This window comes from Jatropha curcas, chromosome 2 (assembly GCF_041381405.1).
Source record: "Jatropha curcas cultivar XTBG-Jc1 chromosome 2, XTBG_Jcur_1.0, whole genome shotgun sequence".
Taxonomy (NCBI): Eukaryota; Viridiplantae; Streptophyta; class Magnoliopsida; order Malpighiales; family Euphorbiaceae; genus Jatropha; species Jatropha curcas.
The window spans coordinates 33722188-33739076 of record NC_143152.1 but is presented as its reverse complement, the minus strand read 5'-3'; the positions used below and the strand labels follow the sequence as shown (position 1 = coordinate 33739076).

Here is a 16889-nt window from a genome sequence, read left to right as displayed (position 1 = left end):
ACATTAAAAGGGGCTTCCTTTCGTTATTACTATTACTATTATTGTTATTTTTATTTAACCTCAAACTGCAGAATAATCATAAAGGTGTGATAAAGCAATTTAGGGTTCTTTAGTTCACCGGCCATTTCTACTTTTAGTTACATAGCCCTTACCTTCCCTTACCTTAAGGTTTTATTCACAAATTCCTGCAATAAAGCAATGGGATAAGTAAAAGTAGCAGATTGTTGGATCAATTAAGCTATCTGGGTTATTTTAATGGATGTAGCACGTGCATTAGCCATTAGCAATTCTTGTAATATTATTAGCAACTCTTCAAAGAAGCTTCTGAAATTAAAGCCTAAAAGACAATATTTATATAAACCTAAAGATAAACGCGGAAGGATATGAGCTTGATTGGGCGGTTCCGCAGAGGAAAAAGAAGATAATTGAAGTGCGATGCGCATCTTTTCCCTCTTCAAACGTGCAAGCATTTCTTGGTTGTCGCTCACAAAAAGCAGCATGGCTGTAGCCTGTATTACTAATAATGCAAGTTGACGTCTTTTTGTTTTAAGTTCTTTCTCGGGGTTTCAACTGCTAATTACAGAGGGCGGAGGATGGTAGGCAGAACGTTCATTTATTTTATCTCGATTGAATTGAAGACAAATTAAAAAAATTAGCATAATCAGATTTATGAACAAAGAAGATCGGGTCCAACAAGTTACACACGGTTGGTTTGATCATTATGCAGTCTATCGAAACGCAAGATTCCAACCACCAATCAATTTCACTTGGAAATTGTCAGAGTTACCAATTTCAACTGGATCGCTAAGTAATCAGTCTAGATTCTAGAATGGGAGAAACGTCATTAGTTAGTAGAGTTGACTCGCAGCTCGAATTGCTCCTGCTCATGCATGCTTGTTCAAACTTCCCTAATGTTTATAGAAAATTTTAAGTTAATTGGATATTCTAGAATGCCCTCTGTTGGTTGGTAATGGTCCATTATATCATCTCCTGTAAGTGTTTTTGACCTTGGCCCATACTTTAACCATTCTAGTCGTATAAAAAAATAATAATAATGACGATGAAGTTTGGAGTTTCAGCTCTAAAATCTCAGAAACCAAACAGATATGGAACCGAAGGTTAGAGGAATCGCTGCGAGAGCTCTTCAAGAGAAGAGCCAAAAAAAGAGGAACAACAGTTTCTCTTTTATCACTGATTAATTAATCTGACTTGTACAAATAATAATAATAATAAAAGCTAATACATATGTGGTGAAAATCCGAAGACTCAATAGTCACATCCCAATTGCCCACCCCGCAAGCCATATTCATTACCTGCTGCTGTTTGCTTACCATGCCAATATGGCCCTGCAGATTGTACCAGTGGCGATGGGCAAGGATGGTGAACAAAAGCTGGCAGTTGAGTCGGAGACATAATATAATACGGTACTGGCAAAGGAGAGCGAATGTCATCCAGGGAAGGATACAAGCGCTTCTTTTGTGGCTCGACTTGCAATCTCTCCCGAGAAAAATGGCTCGTAGTTGTCGCTGCCGCCGTACGTGGCAAATCATCTCCCTCCTTCTTCACTTTATAGGAAAAATTCAATACTCCATTGGGTTTCCCATCACTAGTTCTAACCTGATAGCTGACAAACCTGACATTCCCGTCGAATTCTTCAATCAGATCCTTGAATGGAACGCAAACCTTACCAATAGATCTCTTTCCATACAGTACACCAGCACAACGCAGTTTGAATTTGAGAAAGAGATGATCGCTCTCAATCTGAGACACATGTTTTAGATCAAATTGCATCACCTGATTCCACTCGGGGTTGCTGCCACCTCCTCCATCTATCAGAGTCTTTTGCCGCTGTTGCTCCCTATTCTGCTTCTTTTTCTTTTCCTCATCACTGTCATTGGAAATAGAAACCACTGCATAGACGGACAGCTTCTGGAACAAGTTGAAGGCTTTCAGATCTCTACAAGAAATTAGTTTGAGTTCTAGAGAGATCCAGTCCATGCTCATAATATCTGTCGCTCCCTCTTTTATTCAGTTATTGCGATTCCTCTAAGCTCTAAATCTAGAGCAAAGAACCTCCTCTCTCCCTTCTCAGTTCTCACAGAGCAAAAATAAGACCGATCCGCCCATAAAGCATAAATCAAGTCTACAAAGTATAAGACACGTTATCCAGCGACCCACATTTGTCACAGAGCTATCATCACAATTAAGTAAATTACCACAAGCTTCAAAGTTTGAAAACTGACCAAATTACCTAAGCTCTATTTTTATTTTTTTTCTTTTGACAATTACCTATCATTTTGACTTCATATAGAATTCTATATACCCTTATTATGGCTTAACTTAATATATAGTTTTCTTATACTAATAAATTAAAACTTTGATCTGTACCAAATATAAAATGTATTTTTATACTTTTTTTTTGTATGCAAAAACACCTAATTTTGGCAGGAAGAAAGTTCTTAATTCAGTTATTTTATCCCCCCCCCCCCCCCCCCCCACTTTATATGGCAAGGAGGTGAGACTACGATCCTCTCTTCTCTCTGTCAGTTACATACCATTTACCAAACAAAACCGAAGAAAGGGCAGCCGATGCATTTCTTCTTTTTTACTTTCTCCACTACTGCTCCTTTCACTTCTTTCCAATTCCCTTCTATCCAACCAAGCAACTAATTACAAGCCACTCAACAGAATAGAGCATAAGCTTTTGGAAATCGCAACTCTGCAAAATAAAGCAAGTTCATAATACTATCTAAACAAATTACCAACACAAAATTGCAGAATTCTTACCAAGTACAATATTCAACAAGTAAGAAAATGAAGACAGTTTGGTAGCTTGTACGGGTCATTTTGCAGGAGTGCTGCAACCTCACATTGCAGAGGCCATCGGTCTTAGGGAAGTATTGTATTGGCTACTCATGAGAAATATTGATAGGGTTCTAGTGGAAACAGATTGCCTGCGACTGTTTCAAGCTGTAACTACTGGTTTTGAACCTTATTCAGACTGGGCACCAGTACTCGAAGAGATTAAACAACTGATTTCTCAATTATCATCTTGTGAATTGGTTTGGGCCAGGAGGCAAGTCAACAAGCCTGCACACGCTCTAGCTCGTGTGGCATGCTTACACCCTTGTTTCCGTCTATGGGACTCGATCCCACAATGTATTGCAACTCTTATTTCTCATGATTTATAATATGTGATCCTATTTACCGTCAAAAAAAAAAAAAAATTACCAACACAAAATTGCAGAATTCTTACCAAGTACAATATTCAACAAGTAAGAAAATGAAGACGGTTTTTAATTGATAGTTCAACATCCTTTTAATCCTAAACATGCCCCCACACACATGTATATTCCACATCATGAAGTATTCAGTCCTCCTTTCTATATAACTTTGTTTCATATTAAAAAAGAACCAATTTGTCTGTACCAAAGCATACAGAAAATTAATTATTAATACATAGTTCCATTTTTCTGCAAAAGCAAATATCTTTCTCCACTTCCAAAACAAATAAAGAATAAAAAAAATGAAAGAGTCCATGAAAGTATGTAGGGTCGCTAAATGATGATGGATTCCAGCAAAGCATACAATATTCACCTACAGAGATGCTGGGATGTGCACCTGCTTTAGATAACAATTGAATCTAATGATCACAAACACAATAGAAAGGCAAGCAAATGCATCCAGCTAATTATTTGTTGCTTGAAAATTTCGGATAAATTTACATTTTGCTAATTGCCATTACCAAATTATGGTTTCAGGATTACATAATCCATTGCATAAATTGCCAAAAGCTTAGAATAAAAACATACTAAAACACATATTTTAATTAGAGGTCTTTAAGTAGATATCAAGTGTTTACCTCAGTGACTTTTGGTCTTTTCTGGCCTTCCACTTGAATGCTGTACAAATCTTCTTCCAACAATGGATACTGATAAGTGATGTAACAACCCAAGAGGAGTTAGTAATATGGACTTGCAGCATAATCGTTAGGAAGTTATGAAATACATAGCAGTTCCATAGAGTTGCACCCAGAGAAATGGCAAAACTGAAGTATACAGCTATATGACTTTCCCGCAGCAATAGCATAGCTGCAAATACATAAACAAGTAAGTGCTTAATGAATAGTATGAGAAGAGAGTTAATGCATAAATACAAACACTTATCTCATACGAATGACTCTTATTCTTGTAAGGAGAAAAATCATACACTGGTAGAAGGCTAGCTGCTGGACCCTGTAATACTGCAGTCAATCCTTCCACGGCAACTACTGATCCAGCATTCCTTGCTGCATCTCTTGAGTCGCCTTTACTGTATTCTTTTCTCTGCCAGCATATATTACAAGTATTATATGCTACTATCACTTTCAACTGCCAACACCACTAAGGCCTTGTTTGGTTCATGGAATTGTATGGAACAAGGAGGACAGAAAATAGCTAGTCCTAATTCTGATTCAAATTTAAATATGCAATAACTATTTTATGGAATAACAACTTTATAACCTTACTTGTCATAATTCAATTCAATTGGATAGATTCAAAGTTATAATAATTTAAAATAAATTGAATCAGTAAATTAGATATGCAGGCATCTAGCAAAGCGAGTAGAGTCAATAATTAGCAGTCCTTGGAAAATTAAAGACTAAGAAAAAAAAGAAAAGGAAAAGAGAGCAAACCAGAAAGTATCCAGACGAGGGAAACTAGTAAAATGGAAGAGATTCCATAGACGGAAACGATTGTGGACTGAGAGAAAGAGAGTGAGAGGACTACAGGCACGCAATTCGGCAGTTTCAGATCTCCCGGCAGATATGGATGCGGCTGCTGCCTGCTGCTCCATTTTCTCCGATTGGATTAGATCCCCTGGCATTCGCAATGTCACCTCCTCCGTTTACCTTATTTTAGAAGCAGGCGACTGATTTTCCGTACTCTGAACGACACACATTAATAGAATGAGAGAAAAACTTGAGTGGAGGATTTAGTTGCTGCAGTGGAGTTAGGGGTTGAGATTTTGGTGTTAGATATGGAGCGGTTAATGACGTAAACGAAGCACAGTAGGCAGTTGCAGCCGTTGCTACTATCGACGTCATCTGTGCCTTGAACAGATAGGGGTTGTTGGCTAGGAATTTTGGTTACCTTTTGACCACAACATAATACCAAAAAAGCGGGAAAAAATAAAAAAAAAAAGATGAGACAAATAGACTAATGAACAAATAGATAAGGGGCCCAGGCCCAGGACCAGGCCCAGGTCCAGGCCCAGAACCAGGTCCAGGCCCGGCCACGGCTGGAAACGAAATGATTTGGCAGCCAAAGATTCTCCAAAAGACACGTCGGGAGGTCCACATGCAGCATCGCTGTCATGGAATTGCTTTTGACTATCTTTTTCGCTTTTTAATAATTAATTATTAAAACAGGTTCAATTTTTATTTTTTTATAGTATTGTATAATTTAATTTTTGCGCTGAAATTTAAATTTTTTCTCCTTTCAGAAAAAAAAAAAAAAAAAAAAGCAAAATCCAATGTACAGTTGCATAAAGTAAGAAAGCGAGGGAGCGTGGAGGGTAAAGTAATTTAATTAATTGACAAACCAAAACTTAGTTAAAGGTGAATCAGTAAGCGTTGATGGAGGGGAGGGGAGGGGAGCAGAAAGAAGCTTGGAAGAGTGGAACCTTACCCAGCTCCATTAACGGCAACCACAGCTCGAGACGAATGTATATACGCACATAACACATACGTACATACTTTAAGGAGGAAAAAAGAAAATAAAGTGTCAAATGAGCTTACCAGTCACCAGTATTGTATTAATGTATGGATTATCATCGCGAAACAGAGCTGGAATACTAAGACTTCCATCGTGAAAATCGGCGATCCGACTTTCCTGCACTGACGGAGATATCGCCACGGAAGCAAACCTCATTGGCATTTCTTTACTCTCTTTGTCTGCTCAATCCCTCCCCCTCCCCATTCCTTCTCCCAGAGTCTCCGTTTTCCTAAACGCTCCGATCCGTACACACCTCCTCTTCCATCTTTCTTTCTCTTCGAGAAGAAAGATAGAAAGAGGAAAAAAGGAAATTGCTTCTTTCTTTTTTGGTTGTGTACCGGTGAGGGCTGAGGATTCGGTTCTCTTTCCTGCAGGCCTTCGTTTTACGTATTTCTGAGTGAACATTGAGGAGTGGGGAAGGAGATCTGGTCAAATCAAATTCAAGAAATAGCACAGCGATGGCATATGATGAGAGAATGAGGGGAAAGATGATCGCAGCTCCAATGCCGCCACCTCCCCATCGTCAAATTCCCGATTTCAACCGCCGAATCATCGCCAGCAATGGCCCTGAACTTCGAGTTTATCAAGCCTGGAAAGGCAGCAATGTAAGCTCTGCCTTTTTATTTTTTATTTTTTCTAAAAAAGACAACTTCTTTCCCATATATTGTGAGTTTTTATGTGTTTGTCCTCTTCTGTTTGTGAATTTTACCATATTCCTGTTCCGTTTAGGAGGATTTCCTATCCGAATGTGGAACTGCTACTTCCAGTGTAATTAGTCTTTTAGGATCCCAAACTGTAGTTTAGATAATATTTTACCCTTCATTTTAATTCTATTTTTATTTTGCATTAATCGATGGTGTGCCCTGCACTTTATAACATTATATCATATATTAGGCCTTCTGTTTCCTGTGATTAGCCCATCATCAGTCACTCTTAAATGGTATCCATCCCCTTTCTATTCTTAGAGCCATCTTTTGTATGAGTGTAGCTTTAAATTATTTTGCAGTTCTGACATTCGCTTGTACTATTTTGGACAATTAAGCATGTAATGTATATGCTGTTAGCCATGCAAACTAAGTAGCTGACTCAATCATGTAATTCTTCTGCAGATATTTTGTTTTGGCGGAAGACTCATATTTGGTCCTGATGTGAGGTCGCTATTCCTTACAGTATTTCTAATTGTCACTCCAGTAATCTTGTTCTGTTCTTTTGTTTCGCATGAGATCATAAGTGAGTTTCAGCCTCATATCGGCAATCTCATTATAGTTGCATGTGCCATCTTCACGTCATATGTGAGTTATTCCTCCTTTATAAGCTACAAATTACAGTTTTCCTGGAGGTACATTACTGTCACACTTTGGCCTTACCAAAAATATTTTTAATTTTTCCTAGTGCAAAATCAAGTTTAAAAAAAAAAAAAATTAAGAGAGCCATTAAGACCTAATGGTGATAATTGAATGCTTATCACTAATTGTTGCCCAGGATAAATTTGTCTCCAACAAACTTGACAAAAGAACTGGGATTAAGCATGCTTGTTTTGGTATTCATTTAATATCGATATTTAAATTTTATATATTGCAAAATTGTGGATGATTAAGCACGCTTCAAATCATATGATACCCATTAAGTTTTTATGTTTCTTATTTTGAGTAGCTCCCCAGCTACACTAATTTATAAAACTCGGTTCTTGCTATCCTTATAAATGCTTAATGCTTATATATCCTTCAGTACCATGACATCTTTGTCAAATATTAAGGCTTTTATATTGGCTTATCGATTGGTTTCAGGTTATGTTTCTTCTGTTCCTTACATCTTCAAGAGATCCTGGCATTATTCCTCGTAATCTCCATCCTCCAGAAGACGAAGGCTCATGTATCTCCGCAGATTGGCCAGCAACCCACGGTGGTGGTTCTAATTTACCGCCCGTTAAAGATGTTGTGGTTAATGGGATAGTAGTCAAGGTCAAATACTGCCAAACATGCATGCTATATCGCCCTCCAAGATGCTCTCACTGCTCTATATGCAACAACTGCGTTGAGCGTTTTGATCATCATTGCCCATGGGTGGGACAGTGTATTGGGAAGGTATGTTCCAACTTGAAAGTGCCGCTTTTTTGTGCATTTTTTAGTAAATTGTGAATTTGGAGAGTATCTCTTCAAAAGCTTTGTTGCTCATCCTGCATTGCTCATTTTATTTGCATGCTTTCTGGAAGTTCAAAACCTTTTCAGACCTAAGAATAAGTGTTGACTCCAACTCTGTTATCTGCTGCTGTGTCTATTATCTATTCCAGATAATATGATTTATGTACAATTACGAATGAATATTTTCAGATTGGTATGATATCGATTATCTCATGAAGAATGGACTCATATTTATTATGCCTTTTGTAGGAAGTATTTGACAAAGATAATGGAATAGGAAACAATACAAAGGAAGGAGTAGAAGAAGAAGCAGATCAAATCATTGCACCTGCACCACACACACACACACACACACACACACTTGGTTAGATGTTTATGTTTGCTCTGTTTTTAAAGTTAGTTTTACATTTTACAGCCAAAATGTTTTAATTGAGCTCATGAAATGTGATTTTTCACATCATCCATTTGATTTAATCATGTGGCATACAATTTGTTTTGCATTCTAAATCTCATGAGCAGTACATGGGTTAATTTTCAATTCTTTTAGGTCCTTAAATTTGTTTAGTTTTCAGGGACACTCTCAATCAAAATTCTGCACTTGATCTGGTGCATACTCTATTTGTCTTCATCTCTATATATGAACAAGCTTTTTACAGAATTTTCCCAACTTTGGATTTCCGATTGGACCATGGGGCTCTCATATAGAATTTACTAGTTTAAAGAATCAAAGAAATTGACAGATTAATATTTCCCCGTGTGATGAAAAAAACAAAAAAGGATTCACTGAGTAATGGGGATGATTATGTTGTAAAATGATACTGTACCTTTCATTAGCTTAATGAATTGCTTTGTTCTATTTGACAGAGAAATTACAGATTCTTCTTCATGTTTGTATCCTCCACAACTGTTCTCTGCCTCTATGTTTTTGCGTTTTGCTGGGTCAATGTCAGTAGAATCATGGGCGCATATCATTGTAGTCTTTGGAAGGCTTTTCTGAAGTCCCCCTTTTCAGGAATTCTGATATTATATACTTTCGTATGTGGTTGGTTTGTCGGAGGTCTCACTGCATTTCATCTGTATTTGATATGCACTAATCAGGTTCTGATTTTCTCTTTGCCTTGTTGCTCTTTTTGTTCAAGATGTTTTAGCCTCCAACGTCATTGCAAGTGTTTGATTGTGTGTGCAGACAACATATGAGAATTTCCGGTATCGGTACGATGGAAAGATGAATCCTTATAACCGCGGTTTTGTGCGTAATATTGTGGAGATCTTTTTCTCAAAAATTCCCAAATCAAAGAACATTTTTAGGGCAAAGGTCAAGTGGGACTCATTTTCACCTTTTGCCCCTTCAATGTCATTGGGGCATTCCTTGAGTCCAGAGATGCCCAAAACTAGCTTTGATGTTGAAGTGGGAAAACGGCAAGCTGTTGCTGATGAGGATTTTGAAGAAATACAAAGCCATATTGACAATGTCGGTGGAATGGAGAGGTGTCCAACCCAGCCAAGACACAAAATTCAAGATCACAAAGCCAATTGGGAGATAACACCTGACACACGTATATTGGCTGCTGAGTTTGACCTGGAACATGGTTTAACAGATAGACAGAAAATCTCTCGAGATCATTGAAGTTGGTTTTGTATAGTAAATTATCATGGAGGAACATGTTTGCATCTCAAAGGCCAAAACCAATATGACATTCACTAGCTGGGATGATTTGGAACTGGCCACTGGCATGGCATGCAACTGGAAGGAACAAATCAATGTTATATGCTTCACTTATGGCTAAGTGGAAGGAAAGAAATGGTCATGCTTGCTTAGGTATGAAGGCGTTACATGTTGTAAATCAAATTGCCTTTACTGTTAATTAGGGGAATGTCGTGCTAGTTAAGCGTTCAGTTTTGTGGAAATTTTGTTGGTTGTTAATATTTGTCAGTTGATTCAATGATGTTAGCAATGTGCAGATAAGACCGTTAGCCTCTTATGTCATCCTCTAACTGATCCTTATTGGTATAGGAGAGATGAATTTAGAGAGCTGCGTTCTGTTTTCAAAGGGCAATAAACTTTGGACGCTACTTTCATTTGTTTCTTTGTTTTCTTGTTTTTAAATTTAAAAGCTTTTAGTGGCCAGATGAACTCTTTCTGCTTCTTCTTTGATGCTAATTCTATGATTCATATCAAAATCTATTTTTCCTTCTTTTCTGGATAATGGATAAGAAATTTGGACTTGAAACCAAGCAGTAGGAAAAGAAAGCATTGGTGTTCTGCAAATGAAAAACGGTATGTTGCAGAACTTTTTTGTGCTGCTTATTTTATTTGTCTCGCATTATGAAAGGCAGAAAATATAGAGCTTCAATTTGTGGAAAGAGGTGCAACTGTGAAACCAATGCATATGTTTCTTCTCACATTGCCATTGTTTACCACTCCGAATGCAAATTGTTAAAGTTTTGATGAATATTTGAGTATCCTAAACCTACAATATTGCCTTGGTAGCTTCGTTTCTTCCCTGTGCTTGGTTCCACGCCTAGGAAATCAAGAGTCATTTTTTGGCTGGTTCCCATGTAGAATTCTCCCAGGTTATCAGCAGCATTTCCATTTTCTGGAGGCATATTGAGAGTAGATTCCAATAGTCCAGTTTGTGAAATGGCGTAAACATTCCTCGGGTATCCTGGATCCAAGTTTTTATCACTAGTTTGTGTTTCTCCCATACTTAGGCTATTCATGTTTCCAGTAGTTGGTCCTATATTGCTACCAATCACCAAAGAACCTTCCTGGGCTGACCCAGATGAAGTGTATCCAGCAAATCCTCTAAGCAGAATCGGAGCAATTGAATTATCACTGATTTTGGTGCCCATTTCTGCTGCTTTCTGTAACAGAGCTGTTGCAGAGGCATAAACAGAGGCAGAGCCAATTGCCATTGGAGAAACATTTGAAGTTCTTGTATTCAGTATTGGAAAATTACTTGACATCATTATCCCAGATGAGTTCAAAGATAATGGCCCCAATGAAGTGTCAACGTTCTCATCAGAAATCGTCATATTCATCACAGAGCTTTTCTTTGAACAGGAGTCCAAGCTGGGTATGGATGAAGTGAACAGCTCTTCAGCTTGGCTCTGCAACATTCCTCTTGCGGTGGCAAGATTCTGGTTTGCTTTGTAATTCTCCTCTGCCAATGCATCGCAGAAGGCTCTATGAGTGACAAAGCTATCCTTTCTGCCGCAAAAATTGATCAAAACGATGTGTCAGCAGATTTCTTCTTCTACTCCTCCGTTTTTTTTTTTTTTTTTTTTTTTTTTTTTTTTTTTGACAGAATGAAATGCAGTACAGAAAGGATATTAACAGGAGTGAACTTTACCTTGAGAAGATCGTACCACAATCGCATCGATACTCTCGAGTGCCGCAAATCTTTGCATGTGCCTTCCAGTCTGATTGAACTGCATAACGCTTAGAGCATTTGTCACATTTCCATTTCTTTTCACCATGTTTTCTGCAAAAGTGCTTCTTAATACCGGTTAAGTCACCTAGAGCTCGGGTTGGGTCATGATGTACACATTTTGGTTCAGGGCAGATATACACTCTCTTTTTCACCTGTGTGCTAGCCCTTTGTTTGAGTTTCCATGGCAGGTTGTGCCCTCTCCTGTGGAGCTGAAGATTCTGATCTCTCTGGAATCCTTTATGACACACCTCACATATGTACCTATTTGTAGCCATTAAAGTCCTTGGAGAGAGTGCTACAACTTCTGCATCAGGATCTGTGTGCACTCAAACAAACAGAAGACGTCAATTGCCTAGGTAACTGAATTAGTTACAAGCTTTTCAAGGCATTTAAAGTAAATTGTCACTTTGGACTGAAACGAAAACCAGAAAGACTGACACGTGAAAAAAAAAAAAAAAAGAAAAAAGAAAAAAAAAATCTCAAAGCAGATAACCCATTTTATGGATAGTGAGTTATATTTATGCTCCAGTCAATTTTCTAAAAGCTTCTAAAATATGCTGCTATACGTAGATAGACAAAAAGAAGCATGTTTGCTTGCCTGGATTCCCAGGTAGATTTCTTTTCTTTTTTATGCTGGTAGAGGCTGCGGGACATGAACCATCAACAACAATCTCAGTAGGATTGGGACTGACATTTGAGGAGTGTGCAAGGATGGTGCTTTGGAACTGTTCATCATCTTCAAATTCCTGAGCGAAATTTGACATTTTTGTTTTTTGGAATGCTCTTATCCTCAACCGTGTTGGAAGCAAGGAAGCTAATAATATAAGCTGAAGGGAAGTTGAAGCTTGGATACCGGACAAAAAGAAGAAGAAAATCCAAACCAGCCTGTATAAAAGACGATGGTCATTTCTTGATTTAAAAAATGCTGAATTGGAATTCCTTGACAACAACTTCATTGTATCAAACATTATTAGTTAAGATCATATGGCAATTAAAATAAGACATGATTGGTTGTGTCTGTTTGTCCTGTTTTGCTGGGGATCAACTGGGTCTTCTAAGAAACAGGACCCCTGAAAATTTAAGAAACCTTCTACATATATTCCAGATTAAAATACCGAATATTTTCGGATATGAAAGATACCAGCCAGGTCAAACATGAGACGACTTCCCAATTCTTAATTACGGTGGTGTGAAGATGTTGACATGGGGAATTAGTTAATATGACCAAAAGAGTGAGACAGATTACAAAAGACACAGAAAAGAATGCCAAAGAAGAGATCCGAGCAAAGAGACAACTCGAGCCTTCCCTAAAAATAAATTATATAAGATGATAATTCCTACCTGCCTCTATAATCCACCTGTGCTTGGCATATATGTACTTGTCATTTCTAAATGTCCTTCAGTTCAAGCCTTTGAATGAGTTTGCACTTGATAGGCACAAAAAAGCATGTCATGGAATGAAATTACATGACTTTCCTTTATTTATCTCCAATTGTTTTGTGTGGTTTCATCATCGGTGTCTGGGAAGGGGAAACATTTCTACATATTGAAAATGTCAAAGCTCATACCATTTATTCTTAACATTTCTTACGATTTTATTATAACTAATTTATTGGGATACATTTCGTGGTATACTGGAAGGGAAAGTGGAATATTTTCATTTTAACTGAAGCAATAAGTAAAATCTTGCATAACTAGAGCTACTGTTCGATATCATATCTCGTAGGTCATTCCAACCCTGAGAAGCTTGGTTTTGGGGATTGAGAAAGCTCTCTCCACTTCTCTTGTGTTTCTCCTGAGGAAATTATAGACATAGTTGACAACAAATTTCTTGAGCAATGATGATTTTGGTTCTGCCACCACTTCTGCTTCTCCCAGCAGATAAACAACACCTTCCTCCATTGCCTTCTGCACAAACTGCATTTCTTCTTCAGCTCCTCGTCCTTGGATAGGGGCGGATATGATTCCATTAGAAGAACCTCTCGACCTAATCCCACTGTTTGAACCTGATGAAACCCGAGAGGGATTAGCCTGCTGCAGTGACTCCTCGACATGAACTGCTGATCCTCTTGCTTTTCCTTCTTTCACTAGTATGGTAGAATGTTGGGGGTTCTCTGGCTCAGTTCCTGCTTCGTGTATGAAATGTTCATGGCGGATGAATTCTTTCAAGCCTTCGACTAACTGGCGCTCAAACACACGGGTCTCCTCAATTGCATCCTTATAGCCATACCTTACAACACACCGAAACATCCGGTAGTCTCTTGGCTCAACATATCGGAACAGGAACCGCTCCTCCGCTTCTACTTTACTTATGGGAATTCTCTTAATGGAAACGAACACTAAAACGGAGTGTGTGGATGGTATGTTGGCAATGAAGTGAGGGAAAATGGGAGGAATGCCCTGTACAAGCTCAGAGTAGAGAAGACCTATTCCTGGCACTCTTTTTATGTTTGGGTTTGCAGCCAATTCTCTAATGTATTCACTGGAGATCTTGTTCTCAAGCTCGTACATGTACCTTTCTTTGTGTATATAATGCCATACTCCCATTACTATCATTAGGAAAAATGAGAATGCCAATGGAAGGAACCCACCGTCTTTGAATTTGTATAGGACGGATGACAGATACACGAGCTCCATAGAAAAAAATCCAAAGAAGAAGAGAGCTATCCACCATATACTTGTCTTCCACACAACAAGCATAATAAGTGTAACCATACAAGTTGTGATTACCATGACTGCAACCACAGCAATTCCTGCATCCGAACAATCCACATGCAACCATATATTGTGTAAATTAATTCATCAAACAGACAAGCACACAGACTTGAAGAAATCATTTTTTGAAAGTTTTACTTGTTGTTTTTCATAAATCTATTCTAACTCAATCTGAAAGGTCTGATAAATGGACCCAGAAAATTTGAAGGAGCATTTGAGCTCACCATATGCATTGCCGATCTTTCCAGTGGTCTTGAATCCCAAACAGACCAAAACGCAGGCAATCATGAGCAGATAATTGATTTCAGGTATGTAAACTTGACCCTCATATTTAGTGGAAGTGTGAATAACCTTGACCCTGGGAAAACAACCAAGACTCAGGGATTGAGATATGATTGCAAATGCTGCCGATATCATGGCTTGGCTGGCAATAATTGCAGCAGCTACAGCGACAACAAATGTTGGCCAATATAATGGATCTGCATAGCAGTGAAAACTGTTATTTAACGCTCGTGCTTTCAGACCATTTTAGGCTTTTTTCTCTATACATAAAAAATTTCTCATTTCCGGCTCAATGGTGGACTTGCCTGGTATGGATTTGTAGAAAGTCTCAGACACATGCTCTGGGAATTTGGTGAGGTATGCTGCTTGACCGGCATATGCAGATAGTAAAGCAGGAAACGCGATGAAAGAAAAACTAATCTACCATTCAAAGTCAAATTGTTTGTGAGGTAAAATTAAAATTAAAGAAGATGATGGATGAATAAATGTGTGCCTACTTACTTGGATTGCATGGAGGTTGAAGTGACCAAGATCAGCGAACATAGCCTCAGTGCCTGTAATTAACAGTAAGACCTAGTCAATATAAGTATCCAGATTCCGGAAATAAATATTAATTAACAAGTCCGTGATAAAGGCACCTGTAATGCATAGAACAACTCCACCGAGTGAAATCCACCCTTTTTTCCCATTTCTTTTGAAGTAATCATATATATATTTGGGATTGAAAGCACGCAATACAGTGACGTCATATTTGAACAAATTGTAAAGACCAATGCCAGTGAGGAACGAAAACCACAAGAGAATGACTGGGGCAAATGAGACGCCCACTTTGTCGGTGCCAAATCGCTGAATAGAGAAGAGAACGACCAAGATTACTATTGAAATTCCCACAATAGCGTCTTGGCTGAGGGAACTGATTCCGCTGACTGCTGAAAGAACTGAAAAAAAAAAAAAAAAAGAAAAGAAAAGAAAAGCTTACAGTTAATGTGCAATTAGTCTAAGGACTGATTTACTGGGCTAAAAGAAATGAACCTGAAATGCATGGAGTGAGAATTCCGTCGCCTATGACCATGGAAGTCCCGAGGATAGTGGTGAGGAAAAGCAGGAGTTTGATAGTTTTACTGTCCTCGAGTTTCTTTTTCACCATTTCAGAACGCCTCAATTGCTTGGATGGTATTTCAAGATTGTAATGGGAAAGCTGCCTGTCCTCTGGCTGGTCATTGGGGATTAAGCTCACTTTTGCATATCGGCTCAGCAACGAATACAGTGCAAAGGTTCCACCTGCAAAATAAAGTGAATCAGACTAAAAGCAGACAGTGTATGCAAAGAAAATAATAGAAAAACTCACCATCGCCATTGTCGTTCGCCCTTAACACAATGAAGACGTACTTAAGCAAGGGCACTAGTGCTAAGGAATAAATGATGAGAGACAATGATCCATAAATGTCATCTTTTGTATGAATATTGTCTGGAAAAGTGCTCTCAAATACATAAAGTGGTGAGGTTCCAATGTCCCCATACACCACTCCTATACTCTGAAATGCCAGAATCAAGGTCCTCCTCCAGTCAGCCTGCAGTGCATGCATACAGTTAAATTACATATATTACGCCTGCAGAACCAGAAACTAACAAGCTGAATACATATACAAGCGTGAATATCATATACAGGACCTCATTAGACAGATGGGACTTGGGGGCGGACACTCTACCAGCCTCGACATCGAGGGAGTCCACCCGACGCAGCTTTGCCCATGAGAACTTGCGGTCTTTGAGCTTGTTTTCCGCGTGTTCTCCTACTTCGCTCGTCTCCAGGGCTTCTTCCTCTGCCATCTTCTTTCGATTACTTAGGATGATTTCTGTTTCCGATTTATAGATACTCAAAGTCAACGCACAAGAGTTTGTCTTTTTTAAGATTGCAAGTTATACCTTATTCACTAAATTTGATAATATCCAATAAATTTAAGTCAACTCTTTTTTGTCTTATTTCCAGAGTCATTAATTAATATATATATATATATCCCTGTGGCATTCTTCGTCAGTTAATTAATTAAGTAATCACATAATTAAACCAAGTTTGAATGCATAAATGTAGCATTGGAATATATTCTAATGAACTAATGGAAATCATTCATTAATTAAAATCTGATGAGGATGGTACGGCAAGGGGACCCACCTCTAAAACTAATCATACAGTATGTCTTGAACCCAATAATTAATAATTAATAGGCAATGGTACAATCAGTTGTACCCTCTGATGTCTCTTTGGTGTCATTCCACATGCTTCCATATTGTATACAATAATAGAAACTAGGTCAAACGAAAGAATGAAATTGATTGATAAAATAAAATAAATAATAGCACACCGATACGTATTTGGTAGTATTTAAAAAGTATCGGTATTTGATACAGATATAATATGAGTATATTGAACTTTTTACGGTGTTAATATAAGTTATTCCGTGAGATATAAATGTAAAAATTAATGGAATTTTCGTTGAAAAGTGAATCAATAATGCCTCTAAATTAATGGAAATAATAATGGTGGGTCATTGCTATGCTAT

General features: G+C 38.0%; 3 protein-coding genes and 1 long non-coding RNA gene across 9 annotated transcripts; 1 reads left to right on the top strand and 3 right to left on the bottom strand.

Annotated features, from left to right (window-relative positions):
* Positions 1-1119: 1119 nt before the first annotated feature.
* On the bottom strand, positions 1120-5122 carry LOC105647277 (protein SRC2). Of its 6 annotated transcripts, none has more exons than XR_016319556.1 (5): positions 4676-5122; positions 4210-4325; positions 3863-4091; positions 2556-3200; positions 1120-2143 (listed from the first exon to the last, which is right to left on the bottom strand). It is a non-coding gene; the product is annotated as a protein SRC2 (long non-coding RNA). The 6 variants fall into 6 exon arrangements; XR_016319555.1 differs by having other exon boundaries at positions 1120-2719; positions 2788-3200; XR_016319557.1 differs by having other exon boundaries at positions 1120-3200; positions 3863-3931; positions 4032-4091.
* Positions 5123-5583: 461 nt separating this feature from the next.
* On the top strand, positions 5584-9984 carry LOC149498699 (putative protein S-acyltransferase 6). Its single transcript, XM_089717867.1, has 5 exons — positions 5584-6361; positions 6866-7048; positions 7544-7840; positions 8762-8995; positions 9084-9984. The coding sequence occupies exons 1-5, from the start codon at positions 6215-6217 to the stop codon at positions 9522-9524; spliced, it is 1302 nt and encodes a 433-aa protein (XP_089573993.1). The 5' UTR covers positions 5584-6214; the 3' UTR covers positions 9525-9984.
* A 328-nt stretch (positions 9985-10312) lies between these two features.
* On the bottom strand, positions 10313-12095 carry LOC149498698 (uncharacterized). The gene is made up of 3 exons (XM_089717367.1): positions 12003-12095; positions 11251-11651; positions 10313-11108 (listed from the first exon to the last, which is right to left on the bottom strand). Exons 1-3 carry the CDS (start codon positions 12093-12095, stop codon positions 10313-10315), a joined length of 1290 nt encoding a protein of 429 aa, XP_089573493.1.
* An 806-nt stretch (positions 12096-12901) lies between these two features.
* HAK5 (high affinity K+ transporter 5) lies at positions 12902-16170 on the bottom strand. The gene is made up of 8 exons (XM_089717866.1): positions 16000-16170; positions 15677-15899; positions 15361-15609; positions 14967-15266; positions 14830-14882; positions 14634-14748; positions 14271-14525; positions 12902-14084 (listed from the first exon to the last, which is right to left on the bottom strand). The coding sequence occupies exons 1-8, from the start codon at positions 16156-16158 to the stop codon at positions 13045-13047; spliced, it is 2394 nt and encodes a 797-aa protein (XP_089573992.1). The 5' UTR covers positions 16159-16170; the 3' UTR covers positions 12902-13044.
* Positions 16171-16889: the final 719 nt, after the last annotated feature.

Coding starts and splice junctions, on each gene's coding strand:
- LOC149498699 (XM_089717867.1), top strand. CDS start 6,215: ATGGCATATGATGAGAGAATGAGGGGAAAGATGATCGCAGCTCCAATG. Junction 7,049..7,543: donor GTGCCATCTTCACGTCATAT/GTGAGTTATTCC, acceptor GATTGGTTTCAG/GTTATGTTTCTTCTGTTCCT. Junction 8,996..9,083: donor ATTTGATATGCACTAATCAG/GTTCTGATTTTC, acceptor TTGTGTGTGCAG/ACAACATATGAGAATTTCCG.
- LOC149498698 (XM_089717367.1), bottom strand. CDS start 12,095: ATGTCAAATTTCGCTCAGGAATTTGAAGATGATGAACAGTTCCAAAGC. Junction 11,652..12,002: donor TCAGTCCCAATCCTACTGAG/ATTGTTGTTGAT, acceptor GTTTGAGTGCAC/ACAGATCCTGATGCAGAAGT. Junction 11,109..11,250: donor TGTGGTACGATCTTCTCAAG/GTAAAGTTCACT, acceptor TTTTTGCGGCAG/AAAGGATAGCTTTGTCACTC.
- HAK5 (XM_089717866.1), bottom strand. CDS start 16,158: ATGGCAGAGGAAGAAGCCCTGGAGACGAGCGAAGTAGGAGAACACGCG. Junction 14,749..14,829: donor TCAACCTCCATGCAATCCAA/GTAAGTAGGCAC, acceptor TTTGAATGGTAG/ATTAGTTTTTCTTTCATCGC. Junction 14,085..14,270: donor AAAGATCGGCAATGCATATG/GTGAGCTCAAAT, acceptor GTTCGGATGCAG/GAATTGCTGTGGTTGCAGTC.